This window comes from Pipra filicauda, unplaced genomic scaffold (genome assembly GCF_003945595.2).
Source record: "Pipra filicauda isolate LSUMZ 115617 unplaced genomic scaffold, ASM394559v2 scaffold343_size770392_pilon, whole genome shotgun sequence".
In the NCBI taxonomy this organism is placed as follows: Eukaryota; Metazoa; Chordata; class Aves; order Passeriformes; family Pipridae; genus Pipra; species Pipra filicauda.
This window is the reverse complement of record NW_024104469.1, coordinates 189,810-208,712: the sequence shown is the minus strand read 5'-3', so window position 1 is coordinate 208,712 and position 18,903 is coordinate 189,810. Positions and strand designations below refer to the sequence as shown.

Sequence of the window (18,903 nt, the reverse complement as noted above, 5' to 3'; positions counted from 1 at the left end):
GCTTTGCAGCACGGACACCAAGGACTAGAAATGGGAGAGGAGCTTTCTGTGCTACGCCTGACACAGTGCCTAGTGAGATGGAGTCTGAGGCATTAGCGTAGCCAGTAGTGCCCTCCCTTACAGCAGGAAATATGCTTTTTGTGTTAGACAAATTATCAGTTGAGATCTGTGGTCATTATCCAGCTCTTGTGGCTGAGTTTGTGTTTTCCCCCCCGCTCCTTTTTAAATGCTTTGAAGAGAAAAACAAAGTCTTATGGATCTGCATTATTAAAAATGAAAAATAAGAACCAAACTCCACTGGCAAGAGGAAAGCCTGGGAGTCACTCCTGCAGAGCTGCTTTCCCCTGTGACAGCGGCTCCAAGCCTGGAACATCACAGGCTTTAATTAGCACCCAACCCTCAGTTGATGAGTTTTGCCAAAGTCCTCTCCAGGACCGTATGCAAAGCCTAGGTAAGACACGAGGATGCTACAGAAACACAAACTACAACCCCCATGCACTTTCCACCTTGCCTACAAAACCTAAATAAATAAATACCCCCCCACACCAAACTCCACTGGATGCCTGATGGAGAAACCCTCATTTGCAAATCGCTAGGAAATAATTAAAAAGTTTGCCCAGAGCTTAAAAGGAGAGAAGTGGACTGTTTGTCATGCCGGCAGCCATGGTGTGCCGCAATTTATCATGCTTGTCAGATGTCAGCCACCAAGAAATTTAACTCCAGCTGCCCCAAGCCCAGCAGCCGCAATGCCCTATCAGTCAAGAGCTGCTCTACCAGGCACCCTGGAGCTGATGAGTGACTGGCAAGGAGGGGAGAGGGCTCCTCCCCACCAAGCCTCCTCTGGTTCTGCAATGCCAATGCAACTCTTTCGTTATTTTTTTTATTTTTATTTTTTTAAGCCACAGATGAAGCAGGACAGAGGAGACCAGGCTACAGCAAGAGACAAGACTCGTTCATCACTACCTGCCAGGGACCTGTCTGGGCTGTAACTTCAGCTTGGCAGGGATATGAGAAGAGAGGTGGGTTTAGCACTGAATACTCTCAAGCAGAATATTCAAGGGAGGGAGTACATTATTATGGATACAAAGCACAAAATCCTGATGCCTTTGCTCAGAACCTGCCCATATGAGAAGGACTGACAGCCCCGGCCACCTCTATGCCTTGTGCTGATGGGACAAACCACCCCTTGCCACAGGTCCAGCAGCCCAGCTTTCCACATGGAAGTCAAAGCATGACTTGCTTTTTAGGAACTCCAGATTGAGGTCAAACAGGGTTTTGGAGGAACCTGGCATGCCCAAATCAGGTCACCAGCTGAAGGACCTGATTTGGGGCATGTGTTACGGCTGAGCCAGTAGGAAGATCTGTGAGTTAGGCTTCCCCAAAAACTGAGACCTGCCTTCGTCACAGCTCAGGTGGGCTCACATAAGGAGCAAATGCTGCCAGCCACAGAGCATGGACAAGTCCTGGATCAGATCTCTGCAGGAGGGTTTGCATCAGTGCTGAGCTCATCCCGCATCACCAGGACTTGAGGTCTCAGCAATGCTACGGTCAGGGCACTTCATCAGTGTGACACCTGCTTTATAGGGCCCATCTGGGCTGCCTCCACACAAATACTCCTGCTTTGGCCATTTCTGAAGCAACAAGCTGAGTTAAGAGGAACCTGCCTGCAAAAGCACTAACTGTTTAAACAAGTCCCTGCAAAACCCTGGAGAATGCCCAGTACCCATGGCATGCTGCATGTCCCACATGATGCATCTGCACAGTACAGAGAGGGCTAACAGATAACCAAACCACTTGCAAAAAAACCACGTTCCAAAAACACAGCATTTGCCAAAAATCTTTCTCCCCAACACAAGCCGGAGCTACACCTTTCAGAGATCCATGAATTTTACTTGGACCAGCAGAAGGGGCCCACAGTTTCCAAGCAGCAAGGCATCCCGTGCAAGAGCTGGGCACAGGTTTTGCACTCACGTGCGCTCAAAGCACCGCAGTTCCTGCTGTGGGAACCTCCCTGCACACACTATATATAACACACCCACACAGCAGCGTGTCTCAGAGCCTCGCGACTTGGTGCAGGGAAGGTGGATTTTTGTAGCATCAGCAACAGGCAGATCCCTGATGCCTGGCTGAAAACCTTCCCCAAAAACTATCAGACCGAGTTTCGCAGCACAAAGATACTAAAATTTTCTCAGCACGACAACTGCAAGAATTTTTCTGTGTTGTTTTCTTTTTTTTCAATTTTATTTTTAACTGGGGATAGAATAATGCCTTTTTCTCCCCCGAACTCTGTTCTGCGAGCAGCTTAAAACTCTCTTTGCTAAAATTTTCCAAAAAAATTCAGCCGGAGGCAGAGACATGTGAAGTTTCAGTCCAAATGGTTAAAGGCTGGCGTAGTTTCAAGCAACTGAAGACAGGGGCTTATAATCAGAAGTGTCAGGCAGCCTTAATTATATTATTTCCTGAAGGAAATAGTTTTCCCTGCCGAAGTCCAGGAGTTATTAAAAAAAGTTGACCTCACTGGAACCAATCAAGATGGAGACGAGAAGCCTGTGATGGATTCTTAAGGCAGGCATGTTCATGCATCTGTATTTTCAGGGGTCTGGGATTTTAGGACAGGTGTTCCCAGACAAGCCTGGCCTTGTGACAGCCAATGGCCAGGAGCCAAGATGCAAAGCCCCCTCCCATCCACCCCGTGAAGTGCCCTGAGCAGGGGCACATAGGAGCCCCATGCACCCAAGGAGGGTGTTTCCTGTGCCCAGATCGATTGCCTCACCAACACAAGCAAAGAAAAACAGCCAGATGCTTTGTAGCTGTCAGGAGCACACAGGCTTTTTGTCCATCTCTTCCTCTGTGTTCATAAATAAAAGTGACAGCAACTTTATTTAGGACTTCTTCCAGTTAAGAGGGGATGGAAAAAAAGTGAAAAAATGAAATTGTAGCTCAGCAGAGGTGGAAGGAGAAGATCCTGGAGGCACAGCTCAGGCTCTGCCGCTACTGCAGCAGCCTGGGCTGGTGGTAGCCCTCGCACTCCAAAATCAGCACCTCCATATCCCCATCAGTGCTCCCTTTTGCTCTTTCAGACATAGAAATCCCCATCCCACATCCCGTGTCTGCTGCTGCCCATCAACTCCTCAGCACTACCTGAGTGGTTCAAGCGTCTGGAGTGAGTCAGAAATGGAATAACCATGTCTTCTTTCCTCTTGAAAGAGATTCAAAAAAACCCCAAATAATCCAGAGGAGAAAGTCACCTGTTCTCTGTACATATGCAAGGCTTGTACTCATAGCATCAACAGTAGCCCTGAAATGCAGCTCAGCCCTGTGCAGCTCACCAGCATGGCTGAGCAGTGGGTGCAGCACCTCCACCAGCATCCACTACCACAGAAGGTCCTGCCTGTTTTGGCTATAACCTCCAAGTCTTTTGCTCTGCTCTGCTTCTGCTCTGCAAGAGGGCTGAGCACCCTTCAGACCCAGCCCCAGGCAATGCCCCCCCATGGGAGACCACAGCCACGGTTTGAACATCCCAGCCTGGTCTCCCCCCAGCTTCCTGCAGCATTTCCCAGCAGCACAGCACCTCCTGTATCTCAACGGTATTGCAACACGCTGATAACACAAGCTTTGTTTCAACCTTCATCCCACTTGCACCACTGCAAGCGTGATGCCACAATCCAGTCCAGACAGGGGCTGCACCATCGTGCCAGTTCCCAGGTGCTTAGGGGCTTGACTGGAGCTAGTCTGGAGTTGTGCCATGCACTTGCACACAAACACAAACACTCAGGGTAGGCGTGTAAGAAAAAGAACTCCTCCCCGTCCCCCGGGAGGGGTGCCCACCCCATGCAGAAAGGATTAGTGTGGAAGTTGTGTGCAGCTCCCCTAGGGGGAGAGAGGCTGCCAGTGACCTCATGGGTTTCTTCCACCGCTGCCCTCTCCGCTGCCATGAGTCAGAGATTAATGACAGGCCATTTGTCAGCACCAGTGGCATCATCACCAATCTCATTTCTGAGCAGACATCTGACCTTGCTTGCCTCCCCGAGACCCGTGTTACCGCACGGCTCCAGCAGCCTCCTGACAGCTCCCAGGGGATGCAATGCAAGGCAGGGAACTAGCTGTGACACAGTCTGATCCTGAGTCAGGATGCACAGACTAACCCTTCAGCTGCGGGATGAGTGGTGAGTGCCAGCTTGTCCCACTTCCCTACCCTTCTCCCAGCTGGCACCCAAGAAAGGGTCTCCCTTACTGAGCACTGGACTAGGTTATGGAGAAGGGAGACCTGGGCCCAAAGAGGAGGGCTCAGGCAAAGCCAGCCTTGCCTGAATCTCCGTAAGGAAGGGGAAAGGGAGTGAGGGACACACATGACCCTTTTCTGATGCCTGCAGCATCCTGTGTCTCATCCTCACGCTACCCAACCAGCTGGAGGGATCAATGTGCAGTTCCAGCTGTGGCACCAGAGCTTCTCCACAGTCAACCATGGCTGAATTTTAACCCATATCTCACTCAGTGAGATCAGATAAAATCCAGACACAGACCCACCCTGCATTCCTAAGCAGAGCTTGTACCCATGTCCTGTGGTGTAGATGACCTATGCCACAGCATCCAGCACTCTTCTGCCCTAAACCAGACCATGCTGGCACTGGACAAACCTGCTATGTGACTGTCACTTGGTCACCACACACAGCTCTGGTCCTCACAGAAAGTGAGTAGAGAGGTCACGAGAGGCACAGGGGAAGGGGAACAAAGCATCCTTTGCATCAGGGCACAACATGTCTTTTTAGCCTGGGAAGAGGGAGGAGGGAGGACAGCCACAGGACCTCAGGCTAGACACACTGTGTTGGCCAAACCGCGAAGTTCACACAGCTCCTTATTAAACAGCAGAAAACAAATTATTTCAAGAGGAGCAGGGAAAATTCAAGGAGAACAGGTCCTCTGACAAATGTTGGTCCTGATACAAGCTTTGCCTCAACACAACCCTCAGCCTTAGACAGCCAGATGCATCCCCACCAGGAGGGACAAGACAACCACTTACATGGATCTTCTTCTGCGCTGAGTCAAGCCAGTCCCAGTTCTCATATTTCTCATAAGAGGAACGAATTAAAATGATGTGAGACTGGGAAAAGACCCACTCAGTTAAGATGAAGAAATCAGTGCCATTAAACGTCATTAGAATAATATGCCCAGAAAGCTTCATAAAAGGAGATACCATATGATTGAATGCTCTCCAGACCCTCATTTTACACAGACCCAAAACATCAACCAAGAGCCTCTTGTAACAGCCAACTCTTACAACGATCAGAAGGTTTGAGGTTTTGTTTTGTGATGTGTTGTTTGTTTTTTTTTTCCTGAGGAGCTTTTGGGTTTGCAATTGAAAGTACAATTCCTTTAGCTCCTGGGGGGGCAGAGGGGGGGAATAAAAATCATTTTTCATTAAGCTGGAGCAAATGGCATTTTTGCTTGTCAAAAATATTTGACACAACTCTGACAGACTCGACCAGACATATAAATAAAAGATTTAAATCCTTCTGTTTTCAGAGCTTAAGAAAAACCTGCTGTCAGTCCCATGCCAGTACAAGCTCTCTCCTACAGGTCACACTCCTTAGGGGCTGCCAGCACCATCCCAGCACTGATACCAGGACAGAGGGCTGGTACCTGCCACATGAGCCCGTTCATCAAAGTAAAACCCCACCAGCTCACGTTACCCCTCTGCAGGCTGCTCTCTCTGAGACTGGATCAGCCTCCCCTGACTCAGCCAGTGAAAAGCCGGCTCCAGGGGCAGGGAGGTGAGCAGCATCGATCCCTTCCCTCTCCTGCCACCATCTGTATCCGATAGCGGCATCGACCAAGAAGTGCTGGATGCTGTATTTCCTCAGCCACCTGGGCTGTGCATCAGCAGCCATCGAGCCTCCTTCCCCATCCGTCGTGTCAGCGAGGCAGCCACAGACGCCGTGACAAGACGCAGAGTGGTGTCAAAGCCCATTTCGAAATCCTTCTATCCTATTCAAGCCAGAGAGGCTTATGTGCATGGATTTATACTGTTTGCCCCAATATTTAGCTACTGAGCTGACTAATCTGTGTGCAAGAAAAACCCCGGTGGCTCAGAGGCTGAGCAATCTACATCATTCATCATTTAGATTAGCTATTGTCTTAATCCTCTTTAAACTACTGTATAATATATAAGGGAATGGATGTCCTATATGCTTGGGATATGCAGAAAAAACCTAGTCCGAAGCCCAGAAACTTGGACAGAAGCTAGAATGACAAATCCTACCACAGAAGCCACAGAAGAAAAAGGAAACTTGTTGCACCCCCTGACAGCTGGTTTAACTTCTTGATCTATCCACCCTAGCAGCCTTTAATTATTTCCTAGCCAGCTTCCTAAAGCTCCTCTGCCCTCTCCCTTCATCGCAACCCTGTTACGAACTGCAGATTCCAACCTGCACCAGCTCATGCAATGTGGTCAACCTGCTGCCCCCGAGGATGTGCAGCTCCACACCCTGGGAGAGGGGATGTCCCACTCAAGCATCACCCATGGCTGTGCTTGTCTCGGAAAGGCAACAGCTCTGCCCAGCCCGGTGCCAAGCTTTGGGCCATGGTCAGTGAACAAGCAGGCTCAGGGCAATGATTAAAGCCTGCTTTAATCCATGATCATGTGGCTATCCATGTGGCTATCCATGATCATGCCACACATTGTTGTAGCACCCATTGGGAGGATGAACAAAACCAGGATTCTTTATGGAAACAACAAGGAGTTTGGGGGCAGAGCGGGGGGGTGCAACAAGGCAGTAGCAAATGAGGCTTTAGTTCCCTGTCTGCCAGACCTGAGGGAGCTAATAAACAGACAGATGAGCTAAATTGTCTTCTGAACCTCTGTATCAGTATTCACATTACAGAGGCTGCTTCCAGCAATTCCAGAGTATTAATAATAAATGCTACATAATTACAGCAGACTTGCTTTGTCCTCTCTTCCTGTTTACTGTCAATGTCTCAGTAACCCTGTGCAGTCCACAGCCAGCTCTCATCCAGCACCAGCCCCTCCACAGATGGCACAGCCGTGGCACCACCGATGGGTGTCTCTCCCAGCTCTCTCCTGGGGAAGTGAAGGAAAGATCAAGTGCTGATACCACTTCGAAGTGATAACTTTCTACCTGTCAAAGCCCTGACAACGTTGCTGCAGGGCATGAAAAAGGTGTATTTGAGGGCTCAGCAGCACTCCCAAGCTGGGATGAGCTGGCTACTGTGCAAACAGCATCTCCAGTGCAGAGAGTTGCAACAAGTCACCAAGAGCCTCTTACCAGTAAATAGGGCTTATGGCGTCTCCTGGTTTTAAACTCCTCTGGACTTGCAGCTGGAGCTGCCTTCCCTACAGAGGTGTTTTTTGGGGTACCTCTGCTCCAGCCCATGGAGACTCTTCCTGCTGCACCCAGGGTTACAGGGCTTTCCGTGGTGACAAATGCCTGGGATGCAAACCAGGAGCAGTAACACTGCACACTGCTGGGAGCTGGAAGCAGGCTCTGGAACAACCCCAGAAGGACATGCTTGTAGGAAGACATAGGAGATGACCCTCAGGTCCCAAGTCTGGCACCCAGGTAAGGAAGAACTAAGTTTTGGGGTAATCGAGTTCCAGACCTCCAACTTGAGCAGTGGCCACACCCTCACACCATTCTCTGCAGCACCGTGGCCCCTCAGACCCAGCTACTCTTTCCAAATATCCTTCCTCCCAGACAAGCTGTACCAAAATGTCTACCCTGTCTGATAATTTCATACACTGATCCAAATGAGAGTTAAAGACCCTCTGGCACTTTTCCCCTGAATTTTAGAAGTGTTTCATCCTATGTAGCTGCAAACTGAACTCTAGAGCCTGCTTTACTTCGCACAAGACTGTCTCTGTGAGTATTTCTTCCTCAGTTAAAGGTAAAAAGTATCAAAACTCTGGAGAAGGGCCCAACTTAACAGTGCAATAGCAGTTTATATCTGAACACAGGTTTAATTGGCACCTTTCAGACTAGCCCTCTCTTTTCCCAGCCTTGCAGGGAGAGTGCCATGGCCCTTAACACAGCTTCAATAATAGAAGAGAACAAATACCTCAAATGGGATTCCTGTGAGAAGAAACCAATATGCAAAACAAAGTATGCCTGCCTTCCAGTGCAAATTAACTCAGCTTCTGCCCTGACTCCAGACCTTTCCAGACATAAGACCCATTGGATGGTAAATGAATGCCAAGCAACTCAGATGCAAATTTCTCCCTGAACAGAGAGAGCATCAAATGCTAAAGGAACACTTGGTTCAAACAGCATCGAGAAGCCTTGAAATGGAAAAAAAATCCCAACCCAAATCCAGCTCTATCAGTCACACAGGGAAAGCAAAGCTGGAGTGACATAAGGACTTCTGTCCCTCAGACGTTGGTGTCTCCCCCTCAACTGGGGACACACAGAGCATCCCCCAGCGCTGGCATCCTGCCACTATTCTCCAGTGTTTCCCACAGCTGCACATGTCCACTTGGTGTTTTCTCTGCCTCCTTGCCAGGTGAAGCATAGAAGAATTTTTCTCCCTCTACACAGACACGGTTTTGAATTCTCAGAGACTGAAACAACAACCAGGAATAAATGCTAAAGAGAAAGACAGACAGTGCTTCTGTCCTAAGATGAGTAAGGCACTGAGAAAAGTGAGAGGGACAGATGGTGCAGGGAGCAAGACAGAAGGCAGGAATCCTCTGGACTGCTTACATGGGAGTGTGCATGCCAGAGAAGGATGGAGCAGAATGCAGATTGGGAAAAAATGGGATCATCATCATCCCATCAAGCTCTTCCTTGCAGGACAGTACCAGGAGGACTACTTTGAGAGCAACATGGTTACTAGACAGCCCCAGAGTACAAAGAAGGACAAATTCACCCTCACTGGGTGGCCCTGGACTGATTACATATCTGCTGACTGTCTCTTTCTTCACTCACTGCCACTTTTGGCAGGGCAGCCCCAATTCCTTCACCACAGGGACCTGTGCAAAAGGCAATCAGCAGGCTGGAGTCCCCACACACCACTGTGGGATGGTGCAGCCCAGAAAGCAATAATCCATATGGACAGGGAAGGGAAACCCATGAAGAGTTGCAAGGAAGATGACATATGTCAACCCCAGAAAGGAAGATCCCAAGCTGGACTGGATACCACGCAACCTGTGCTGCTGGAGGAGCTCCCACACTCAAGGGGAAGGGATAGCCCTGCCAGCCCCTCACAGCATCCGCCAGACACATGGACAGACTGCTGGCTGTCACAGCAGGATGGAAAGTGTGGGAGGACAGCGAAGTGCCTGGACTGATCCCTGCACGGTGATGCCACAGGGTAAAGCAACATTTGCCCCAGGATTATGAGCCAGAACTCCTAGAAGACAGAAAAGCATTAGTTTTCTGAGGCTCCACACTCATCTCCAGGACAGCCTGCATCCCAAACCCCTGCCAGGGCTGTTTCCCTGCTTTCCAACAGTGTCCATGTCCAAACCCCACCCCCCAAATCTCAGGATGCTCCTTGGCAGTTGATGACAGCACATTGCAGGCTGTGTGAGCCTCTTGTGTCAGCCCCTGCCGCAAGCCATTTAAAAAAGAGGCAGCAAGTTATTAATTACAAATTAAGCTGCTAATTGATACTAAGCTCTGTTAGCTCTAGGGGAAACAGAGGTAGAGCTGTGCCCCTCGCACCACGGTTCATTGACTGCAAGTGTAATATGAGGGGCCTGATCTCCCCAAGAAAGCTGTTGAGGACACAGTTGTACGGCTTCCAGCTCGAGCTGTGCCTGGCAGCCCAGGGATCTCTTAATACTTCACTTCCTCCATCTGTGATCTGCCTCCAACCACTGTGACAACCAAAGGTTCAAACACCCTCTCCCAGATGACAGTCAGACCCCAGTACAAACCAATAAGTGCCAGTGATTGCCTCCATCAAACTTTTTTCATAACACAGCAATTAGGGGTGACAGTTCCAGGGCCCCCCCCCCCCCCCCAAAATAAAGATCTCCTCTCTTGTAGGGGCTGAAGTTTCCCTATCACCACATCCCAGTAGCACTTCAAGGTCTGCACAAGAAGTCCCAGGTTTTTTTCGCCCTGTTTGGACTCCTGCATGGATGAGGAGATGAAGCATTGCAAGGATTGGTCCACGCCAGACAGGTAAGAGGGAGGCCAGCCAAGATCCTAGAGTTTAAGAAATCCCTCTTGTGCAATTTCCTCAGCTCTGCCTTTTGAAAAGTTCAGAAACACAGTGCAGAATTACCTCCTCTCTTAATAAGTAACAGGTAATAGGCAATAAAACAATAATATTAACAAATAATGAATAACAACACCTTAATAAGAGGCAGTAAAGCTTTGAGTATTGCACCCCTTTTTCCCAACTTTGAAGCAGATGGGAAGCTCATCTCTTGCACAGGGAAGCTCAGCACTTGCCTGCATTGGACAGACCTGCCTTGTTCAGGGGCTCTGCTGGAGCAGGACCAGTTCTGCTGGGTTTGGCCATCAAGCAGCCAATGCCAAGGTTTCCATCCATCCGCTCTCACACTGCCCTTCTCTTCTGGCAGCCCAATTAAGCCTAACGAATCACATCCAGCACAAGTCACGAGAAAACGCAGGAAGACTTGGCGACCACGGTGCTGTGCAAGCACAAGATGAATAAATAAAATTGACTCAAGTTGACAGAAGATGCCAATTCAGTGGCAGACACTCTGTAGTGAGGCATCTGTTTGGGTGACTTTGGCTAGCCAAGCAAAGAGGGCAAAAAGAAAATATGACAAAAGCCAGTTCTACCTTTTAATGAGGAAAAAAACTCCAGGGATGTTTTATGCTATTTCAACATTTAAGTTTAAAAACAAAAAAAAGGAGTAGATTTCTAGTTACCAGAATGGATTTAGAATCACAGCTATAGAATACTGTAGACTGACCCAGATGTCAACCTAATGACATGCAGGTGGTGCAGGACCAACCAGCTCAGGTACAGGGGCTGCTGCAGGTCAGGGCTGAGCAGCTCAAAGACTGGGCTTTTCCCATCCCTTATTCCTCTTGCAGTGTTTGACCACCATCATGGGGATAAGATACTTCTCAGTGCTTGACAAACAGTCAGATGCCCCAAATTGGGCTGTGGTCTGCTGCCTGTCCCTGAGTGCTTCCAAATACAACTCCATTTCTGGTCTCTCCCTACCATCAAGAGGCTCAAAATTGCAATGATGCCCCTCAACACTGTGCTTCACCTTCCCTTCCCCAAGCTGTACACACCCACTGCTCCCAGACTCTCCAACATCATTCCTGTCCTCCACAAACCCTCCAAGCTACGCAGCTGACGACCACCAAGGAGCTTTGACATCACTCCCCCAGGAGATGATGGTGGGGAAACGCTGCAAACCAAGGCAAACTGCACAGCTTCCTAACAGACAAGAAACCCTTCCCAAATCTAATTGTACCCATAATCAACTGTCACAGTTTTTCTTTCAAAAACAAAGAGCCCTGTTCCATGGTAATGCAAACAGTTACTGTTCCAACACAGTTCATTCCCTTCCCCATTCAATTTGAAGTCAATTACAGGAAGGTTAATGGGGCAGAGAGGATGCCAGTTGGCTGGGTAATGGTGTCAAAGCACCTGGCATTGCCTGGGCAACAGCTAGACAGCAGGGATGTAAATGAAGGCACAGGATTGCACTTGGTCCCTTGAAACGAGCTGATGCAATTGAGCGTATCAGCATTAATGAACATGGAAATGACGAGAGAGCACCCAGAGAAACAAGACACTGATGGGGGGATGGGAGCTGCACCCACTACAGGAAGATATGGCAACAGGCACCATGTTCTGAGTGTCAACAGGAACAGCCTCCACGGTGCCAACCTTCCCCCAAGTCTTCACTCAGATGTGCTTCCCCTGGTTTAGCACTCCGGCTTTGCACACTCGGGACCAAATCATGTGGATCTGCTGAAAGCTTCCCTTATGCAGCTCCTGGCTCCTCTCCAGACAAGCTGTGACAGAAAGAGCAAGAGGGGAGATTGTGTGCGTCAAGAGGCCACATCTTACAGTGACCTGATAAACATGGGGCCACGGCAGAAAAGACCCGGGGCAAGAGGTGCACAGGAGCAGAGGTGCTTGAGGGCACTTCAGTGCAAGGAGTACTGACCTGCTCAGTGGGAAGGCTGTTCCAGCAGTGCAAACTGGATTCTCCAAAGCTTGCAGTCCACACATCATCTGCAATTGATATTTTTAAGTTTTCAGACAGAGGAATGGAAGCCTTTATATGGGATGTTGTCTGCCAGCACAGCACTTGGCACAATGTATTTCCATGGATCAGGACAACAGGGCAGCACCTCAGAGTACTGCAAGCCTCAGACACCTGCAGAAAGCCATTTTCAGCCTTGGTCCACCATCCAACTGCTATATCTTCTCCCTAGTCCATGAGCTCCATCAGATCCCCCTCAGCACATTTACTACTTGGAAAACCTTCACCCCAGTACTGTTCAGTGTTTTCTATCCCACTCCATGGGACCGCTTTCCCTCTTTCCTCACCCCATTCACACTCTAGCGCAGCTGCAGTGATGCAGATGCCTTCGGTCCTCATGAGGAGGCCATCCATCCCCAAAGCCCAGTGGCATAGGTGCTTGTGCTCCTCTCAAGCTTTCTGCTCACCCTCTTCAACTCCACAGTCCACTCCTAAAATATGCTCCATGAAAGGTGGCAACAGCTCCACCAGCAGCCACAGTGAGGTCCCACAGGGGCTCTGCTGCCCCAAGAAAAGCTGCATTAGATGGACAGGGGGAAGCTGACAGCATTTCTCTCACCGGTGACTAGCAGAGCTTGCACAGTTGAGACGCAGCTGTGCAAATGAGACCCCAGCAACCACCCCCCAGCTCCAGTGATTCTCCACAGGCGTGAAGAGCACTATCAGGGACACAAAGCAGCCAACTCCACAGGGAAGCAGTTGGGTCATGCATCCATTTACAAGGTCAGCGCCCTATGCCTCTTTAAAGTACTTCACTTTTGCTGGAGGCAAGTCAAGGTGACTCGGACAGACTGTGCTGCTGCTGCCCCTGTTCCCACTGATGTTCCATGCCCTTGCAAGCCCCTGGCAACTCAGGGCATCCTTCTCTGATCTCTGGAAACGGCCCAGCAAAGCAACAACCTGGGCCATAAATAACACTGGCAATGGGCAGAAGTAGAGCAGCCGCGGGCTCTGCAGGGACCGGAGCATCCCTGGCCAACCCATATGCAGGCTCTGTGGGACACAGGGCTTGCCTCAAGCAAACACCTTCCAAATGTCGTCCCTGCCTACCACAGCGGGACCGGGAATGACTGGGCTCACAGCAGTGCCATCCCAATGCCAGGTCTCTCCTTGAGTTACTTTTAAATGTCAGCAGTAAAACAGCTACACAGAGTGAATTAAATGGAGGAGGGGGAGGAAAAAGGAAAAAAAAAAAAAAATAAAGAACAGAAAGACGAAAGGGAGAAGAGACAGCTCCGCTAATAGCGAGTCAGCCAGAAGTCTCAGAATCCATTTGAAATGCGTAGGGCTTAATTTAACTTAATGGTTTTGTCAAACATTGGCACTCTGTTAAAAGCACAGGAGAGCTGGTAATCCAAATGCCAGTGGCTCTGCTTTTGCTAGTCACAAGAAAGCTGCTGTTCCAGTCCCCAGATAGATCCATCTGGTTTCATGCAAGCAGCAAGTATAGCCCTGGCTACTGCAGTCACTCAGGAGGGTAGTTCTGTATTTACTTAGCACTGGCAGCAGCTCTGGCTTTGCCCAGAGTGTAAAAAATAAACACAGCCACTGCGTTTCTGAGCTTGTACATGTCTTAAGGCAGCTCCAGGCTTCTCCTGAAAACACAGCTCAGTCAGGGGAAGAGAGATTTTCAACTTTCCCTCGGGAAGACAAAATGAAATCTCTCACCTATGTGGACTTTGGAAAGAAGTTGAAAGAAAAAAAGAGTAGCAAACTCTTTGCTCACAGTCAGGGAGAGAAAGACACGAGCTGCAAGCTGGTTCCCCATCCAGCCCTGCTCTCTCTCCTCTCTCCAGCAGCACTAGGTCCAGGGCCCCCGGAGAGATGGAATGGGGCTCAACCCCAGGGCAGCTGACTCTGTTGCTGTCAAATCTTCTTCTAGAGAAAAAAGTAAAAATTCCAACCTGCCATTTAGGGTGATTTTCCTTCTGCAGACTGAGCCTGTCTTTACACACAGCAGGGACAAGCAGAGGGTGTTTAAGCCTCCTTGCCTGATGCCCTATTCTGGCAGTAGATTGGGAATTCGGGACACCTCATTTTGGTTTTGTCTCCCCTCTGAGGGCACCAGCAGGTGACTTGCAGAACCAGCTGCTATGTGATTCAAACCACTGAGACACAGGCACACTGAGGACAGGGACCAGGCCACTCTCCTCTTTGCAGTGACAACAGTCCAGTAAGGTCAAGCTTGCCTACAGAGTCTTGTATGGAGGCTAAAACATTGCTTTTAACCTGTCAGCCATCTGCAGGACATCAGTCACTGATCTGTCCTCTGCACCCACATCCTCCCAGGCAGCAGCTGCCACCACAAACTGGTGAGACTAGAGATGCTGGGAGCACAGTTCTGCCCACCTCCCCAGTCCTGTGTGATTCCAACAGCAGATCACAGAAGCCTTCCCTTCCCTAAGGTAGTCTCTACTTCCCAGCACATTCCTCAACACTCTCCTCTGGCTCACTGCAGAGAACCTTCACTGCCTTGTACCCCAGGCAGAGGGTTTGTTTAAGGAGCCAGCACTAAAGGAAGCGCTGCTGCCAACCTTCAAAGCAAAGGGCTACAGGAGGAAGCAAGCCCTAAGCTCCAGGGCCATGGGCACATTCCTGGCTCCTACACACAGTGCAGGTGGGAAAGGAGCTCCAGGAAAATTCACGGGGGGCAGTGGAGGCTTTTGAGCCTCTGCATTGCCTTAAACCTCCCCCTCCATCCCAGGACCTGGATTTCTGTTTGATTTAAGACACAAATGGGATCGAGTTTAAAGGTCTCAGCCTGGCCCTTGACTCCTTGGTGGGAGTCTTTCCACATCACAAAACCACCAGACAATTCAGCCTGATTGACAGCCTTTCAGGCAGAGGGGCCCGGGGCTGAGGGAAGGGAGGGGGCCCGTGGGTCAGGGCTGAGGGAGGGTAACCAGAGCAGTGCAAAGGGCTGGGAGAGCAGGGGATGGCTGCAAGGTGGGGGGAATGCTCAAGGTTTGCGCTTCCACAGGAAAAAGGTTTTTGGGAAAGGATGAGAGGCTAAATTCCACTTAATACAGGCAAAATCCAAATTGCAGGTAGCACAGGCAAGGGCAAAAAAGAGACTTAGTTTAATGCACTTTTTCCTGAGGTAAGTGGATAGCACTATACACCAGAGAAAGCAGGAAGCTGAGGACAAGGCAGAAGGAGGACCCCAGGCTCACAGAGAGGAAAGGAATCAGTGACAGGCAAGAATCAGGAGAGATCAGAGATGGGAAAACAAGTGAGCAAAGCCAGAGTTTAGCGCCCCTGGGCTTGGCCACTGAGGCTACAGCAAAGGTTGAGATGGTAGCATGGAATCACACACATGTGGACATGTGCACCCTGTCCCATCCTGCTTTCCAGCTCTAGCAAAACCCAGCCCAGTGAAGGGACTTGACCAAGTCACCCCTGCAGCAAAAGGCAGGACTCCCAGAACAGCCAGTAGCAAAGATTAACTGCTTCCTCACCTCCTCCACTCTCCTACTTTTCACACCCCATCTTAGGAGAACTGGGCACACTGCTCAGCTCCTTCCAACACACCTTTTCCCCCTCCTCCAGTGCTGTTGCCAACAACCTTCATGGGTCTGCAGAGCCCAGTCTCCTGCTCTATGTGGTGATTCTCTTTCCAAGCCCACTCACATTGCTAATTTTGTGAGAAGGTTCTCTTGAAAGTATTCTCACCTTGCAGTCTGGGTCAAACTCATGTTTGCCAGTCCCTCTTCTCAAGAGGACACAATGCGCTTCTGTGATAAGATGAGAGTCATCATCACTTGGGGAGACCAAGCAAGGGAATGTAAGAAGACCACAGATACTTGTCATGCTATCTTATTTATCCCCCCTTTTGCACACAGGAAACCCTTTCTCCTACCTTTTTTTTTTCCCCTCCAAATAAAAGAGAAAAATTTTAAGCTGGTGCTTTAAAGCACAGCAACCGCCAGCCCATCTCCATGGCTTGCCAAGAGAGCAATTCATCCTCTGCCTCTATTCTGCAGTAGGTAAAGCCCCCCCTCTCGCTTTTGTTCATCTCCCCCGCTCTTTTGTCTGGCCCTGAAAGCGTTGATCACTCCTGCATGAGGAATGTGAAACTGATGTGATGTGATAGGAACAATGCTCCAACCCCGCTCCTTGCAGCCACATCAAAGTCCCCATTTGCATGGCTTCCCCTTGCCTGCCTGTCCCCCTCTGCCCCCGGCCGTGCTCTGGCTGCTTCAGCGCCTTCATTGTCCTTCCAGCTTCCAGAAGCAGCCTTGGCTTCCTGCTAAAAGGCACTCAATGTGCTTCCCATGCCTGCCTCTGCCTCCTTTTGCCCATGGGAGATGGGATCCATGGGCAGCATCTGGCTGGCAAGAGATGTGGCATAGACAGAGGCTAGGATGCACCAACACCCTCTCGCTGTTAATCCTGCTGTCTGGTACCCATTCCCCAATGGATGCTTCTCCCTGCAGCACCTGCAGGGAGCTTCTCCCTGCAGGCTGGGGTGGGGCAGCCTAAGCACAGTGATAGAGAGGTGAGGAAGAGCTGATAAATCAGGAGGTGTGGGGCAGTGGGGCCCAGCCCTGCTAGAGGAAAATGGAGAAGTGCATTAGCATAAAGATTAGGACATTTCTAAGCCAGTGAAGGGCATAGGGGTAGTTCACACTGAAAATGGCCTGCTCTTGTAAGTATGTGGGGGAGATAGAACCCGACTTGTCCTTGTGGTGTAGGGGGAGAGATGTGGAGCCAGACACTCAGTAAGGACACGACAGGTGGGCACCACCACACCTGTAGCACTGCCAGCCCATGCAACACCCTCCAGCATTGGCAGCTGCATGGAGCTCAGTGGGTGCTGCAAAAGTCACTGGAGCAGCTGGATAAACACAGCTCTGGGTCCAGGCAGCTGAGCCCAGTAATGCTGTCACCAGGTAAAAACCCTGCTGCTACCTTGCAATGAACAGCTACAACCCAAAGCTGAGCAATGCCCTTCCCAGAGCACGCTGCACAAGGACCTTCTCCAGACCTCATCAGGTCAAAGGCTTTAAACCAACACCAGCAAAGGAGCCTGCTGAGAGAAAACAAACCCTCCAGCAAGACAGAGAGCCTCTCCCCAGTCTCACAGCAGCTGTGGCCCCATAGCAAGTATGTGTTGACATGACAGCATCTGGAAAGTGATCGCTTTCCAGCTCCCCGAGGCACCACCTGCCTCTAAGTCCCCTGGGAGCCCCAGGCAAGCAAGCTCCCTTTCCCTTCAGAGGGCATCCAGGTGCCTGCTGCCAGGCAGGGAGATGCAAGCAGCACTTCAGGGAAGGGAAAATCCAGGTACCGGCCATGCCAGCTGTGGAGCGAGCAGGAGGCTGGCATGGGACGGGACCAGAGGAGAGCAGTAGTGGGACCACACAGAACCACATAGCACCACTCAGTGTTGGAAACAGGAGGGACACTGATGCTTCTACAACATCGAGGTGCTGCTGATACACCTCACAAGCTGAAGGATTTAATTTTTGGCAAAGAGGCAACAAACTTACCTAACCCTTGCCACCAGGGCCCATTAAGATTGATTTCCCCTGTCCCACTTATCCTGAAGTATCGGACTTCCCTTCGACCTCAACACCAACCATGATGCTGAGCTGGTCTGTGTCACTAACCAACATACAGAGATGGGAAGCATCTCTCAACTGAAAAAACACACTTCCAGGTCCAGCCATTTCCAATACAGCAGGCAAGACCCAGGTGACGAAGGCTCTGAGCCCAAGCACATTTCCAGCTTGCACCTCATACAGAAGACCAGCGATGAAGAGGGACTCCAGATGTTTTGACTTCAAATGCACAGAAATCCTAAACCAATCTCTCCAAGAGCCATTTCTGAATTATCAGTTCAGAGATCAAAATGCACACATGGGTTACATGTAGTATGTACTGCTCTAATGTTAAACAGGCACTTCTCAAACACTTTGCAGGCCACCTGTACCCAAGCAGCTTCACAAATCTTGAGATCCCCTACCTCTCCTTTTAGTTTTTACCTGGTTTTGTTTATTCCCTTATAAGCTTATAAATTATAAGCTTTATAATGTGCTTATTATTTGACCCCTATTCAAGCTCCTCTGCTCTTCATCTCTAGCTGGAGCTCAGCAACCTGCCAAGGGACACAGCACTGGCAACTATTCCTGATTTATACTGATGGAGAATATAACTTCCCTTTGCTAAAGTAAATAGAGTCACTACCAAGAGGCAGAGCACAATATTTTTTATTAATGAGCATATTTCTGCCGTAGTGCTCACTGGGGAGGCAAGACACTCCATGTGGAAGAACTAAGACCACCTTCCTAACATTTTGGGCCAGATTTGCTACACAAAGAGCCTGCTGTTGTGCATTACACCTGGCCAATGTCACTCCTGGTTAGGAAAAAAAGTCTCTGCGAGAGGAATATGGTGGGGTGTGATTAAGGAGGGATATTTCATTCTGGCATTCAGACTTATCCCTGCCAACGTGGTTTACCTTAGGATGACACCAGAAAGGCTGTTTTGCTGTAGCTGTCCTCACACACTAACCAGAGCCCCCAGCAGTTCTGAGGCTCCTTTATCAGGCTGAGGGGAGTATAGCAAACACAACTGTGCTGCCCACCACCCTGCTGGGCTCCCACCTGGCTACCCCCAGGGGATGAAACTCAGAGTCCTCTGCATCCCCAGGAGGAACAGAGGCCCCTGTGGTGGGC

The 18,903-nt window shown here is 49.9% G+C and overlaps 1 protein-coding gene across 6 annotated transcripts in view; it reads right to left on the bottom strand.

Moving 5' to 3' along the window:
* Positions 1-18,903, bottom strand: part of CNTFR (ciliary neurotrophic factor receptor) — a 202,381-nt gene that overhangs the window by 151,379 nt on the left and 32,099 nt on the right. For 2 of the 6 annotated variants that reach the window (XM_039384255.1, XM_039384256.1), the window contains exon 1: positions 11,800-11,818. The exons of the other annotated variants lie outside the window; for them this stretch is intronic. Coding sequence is in view for 1 of the 2 variants with exons in the window: in XM_039384256.1 (XP_039240190.1) it covers positions 11,800-11,802 (3 nt within the window). In the remaining variant the exon portion in view is untranslated. Of the gene's footprint in view, positions 1-11,799; positions 11,819-18,903 lie in introns of those variants that run through there. 6 annotated transcript variants of the gene reach the window in all.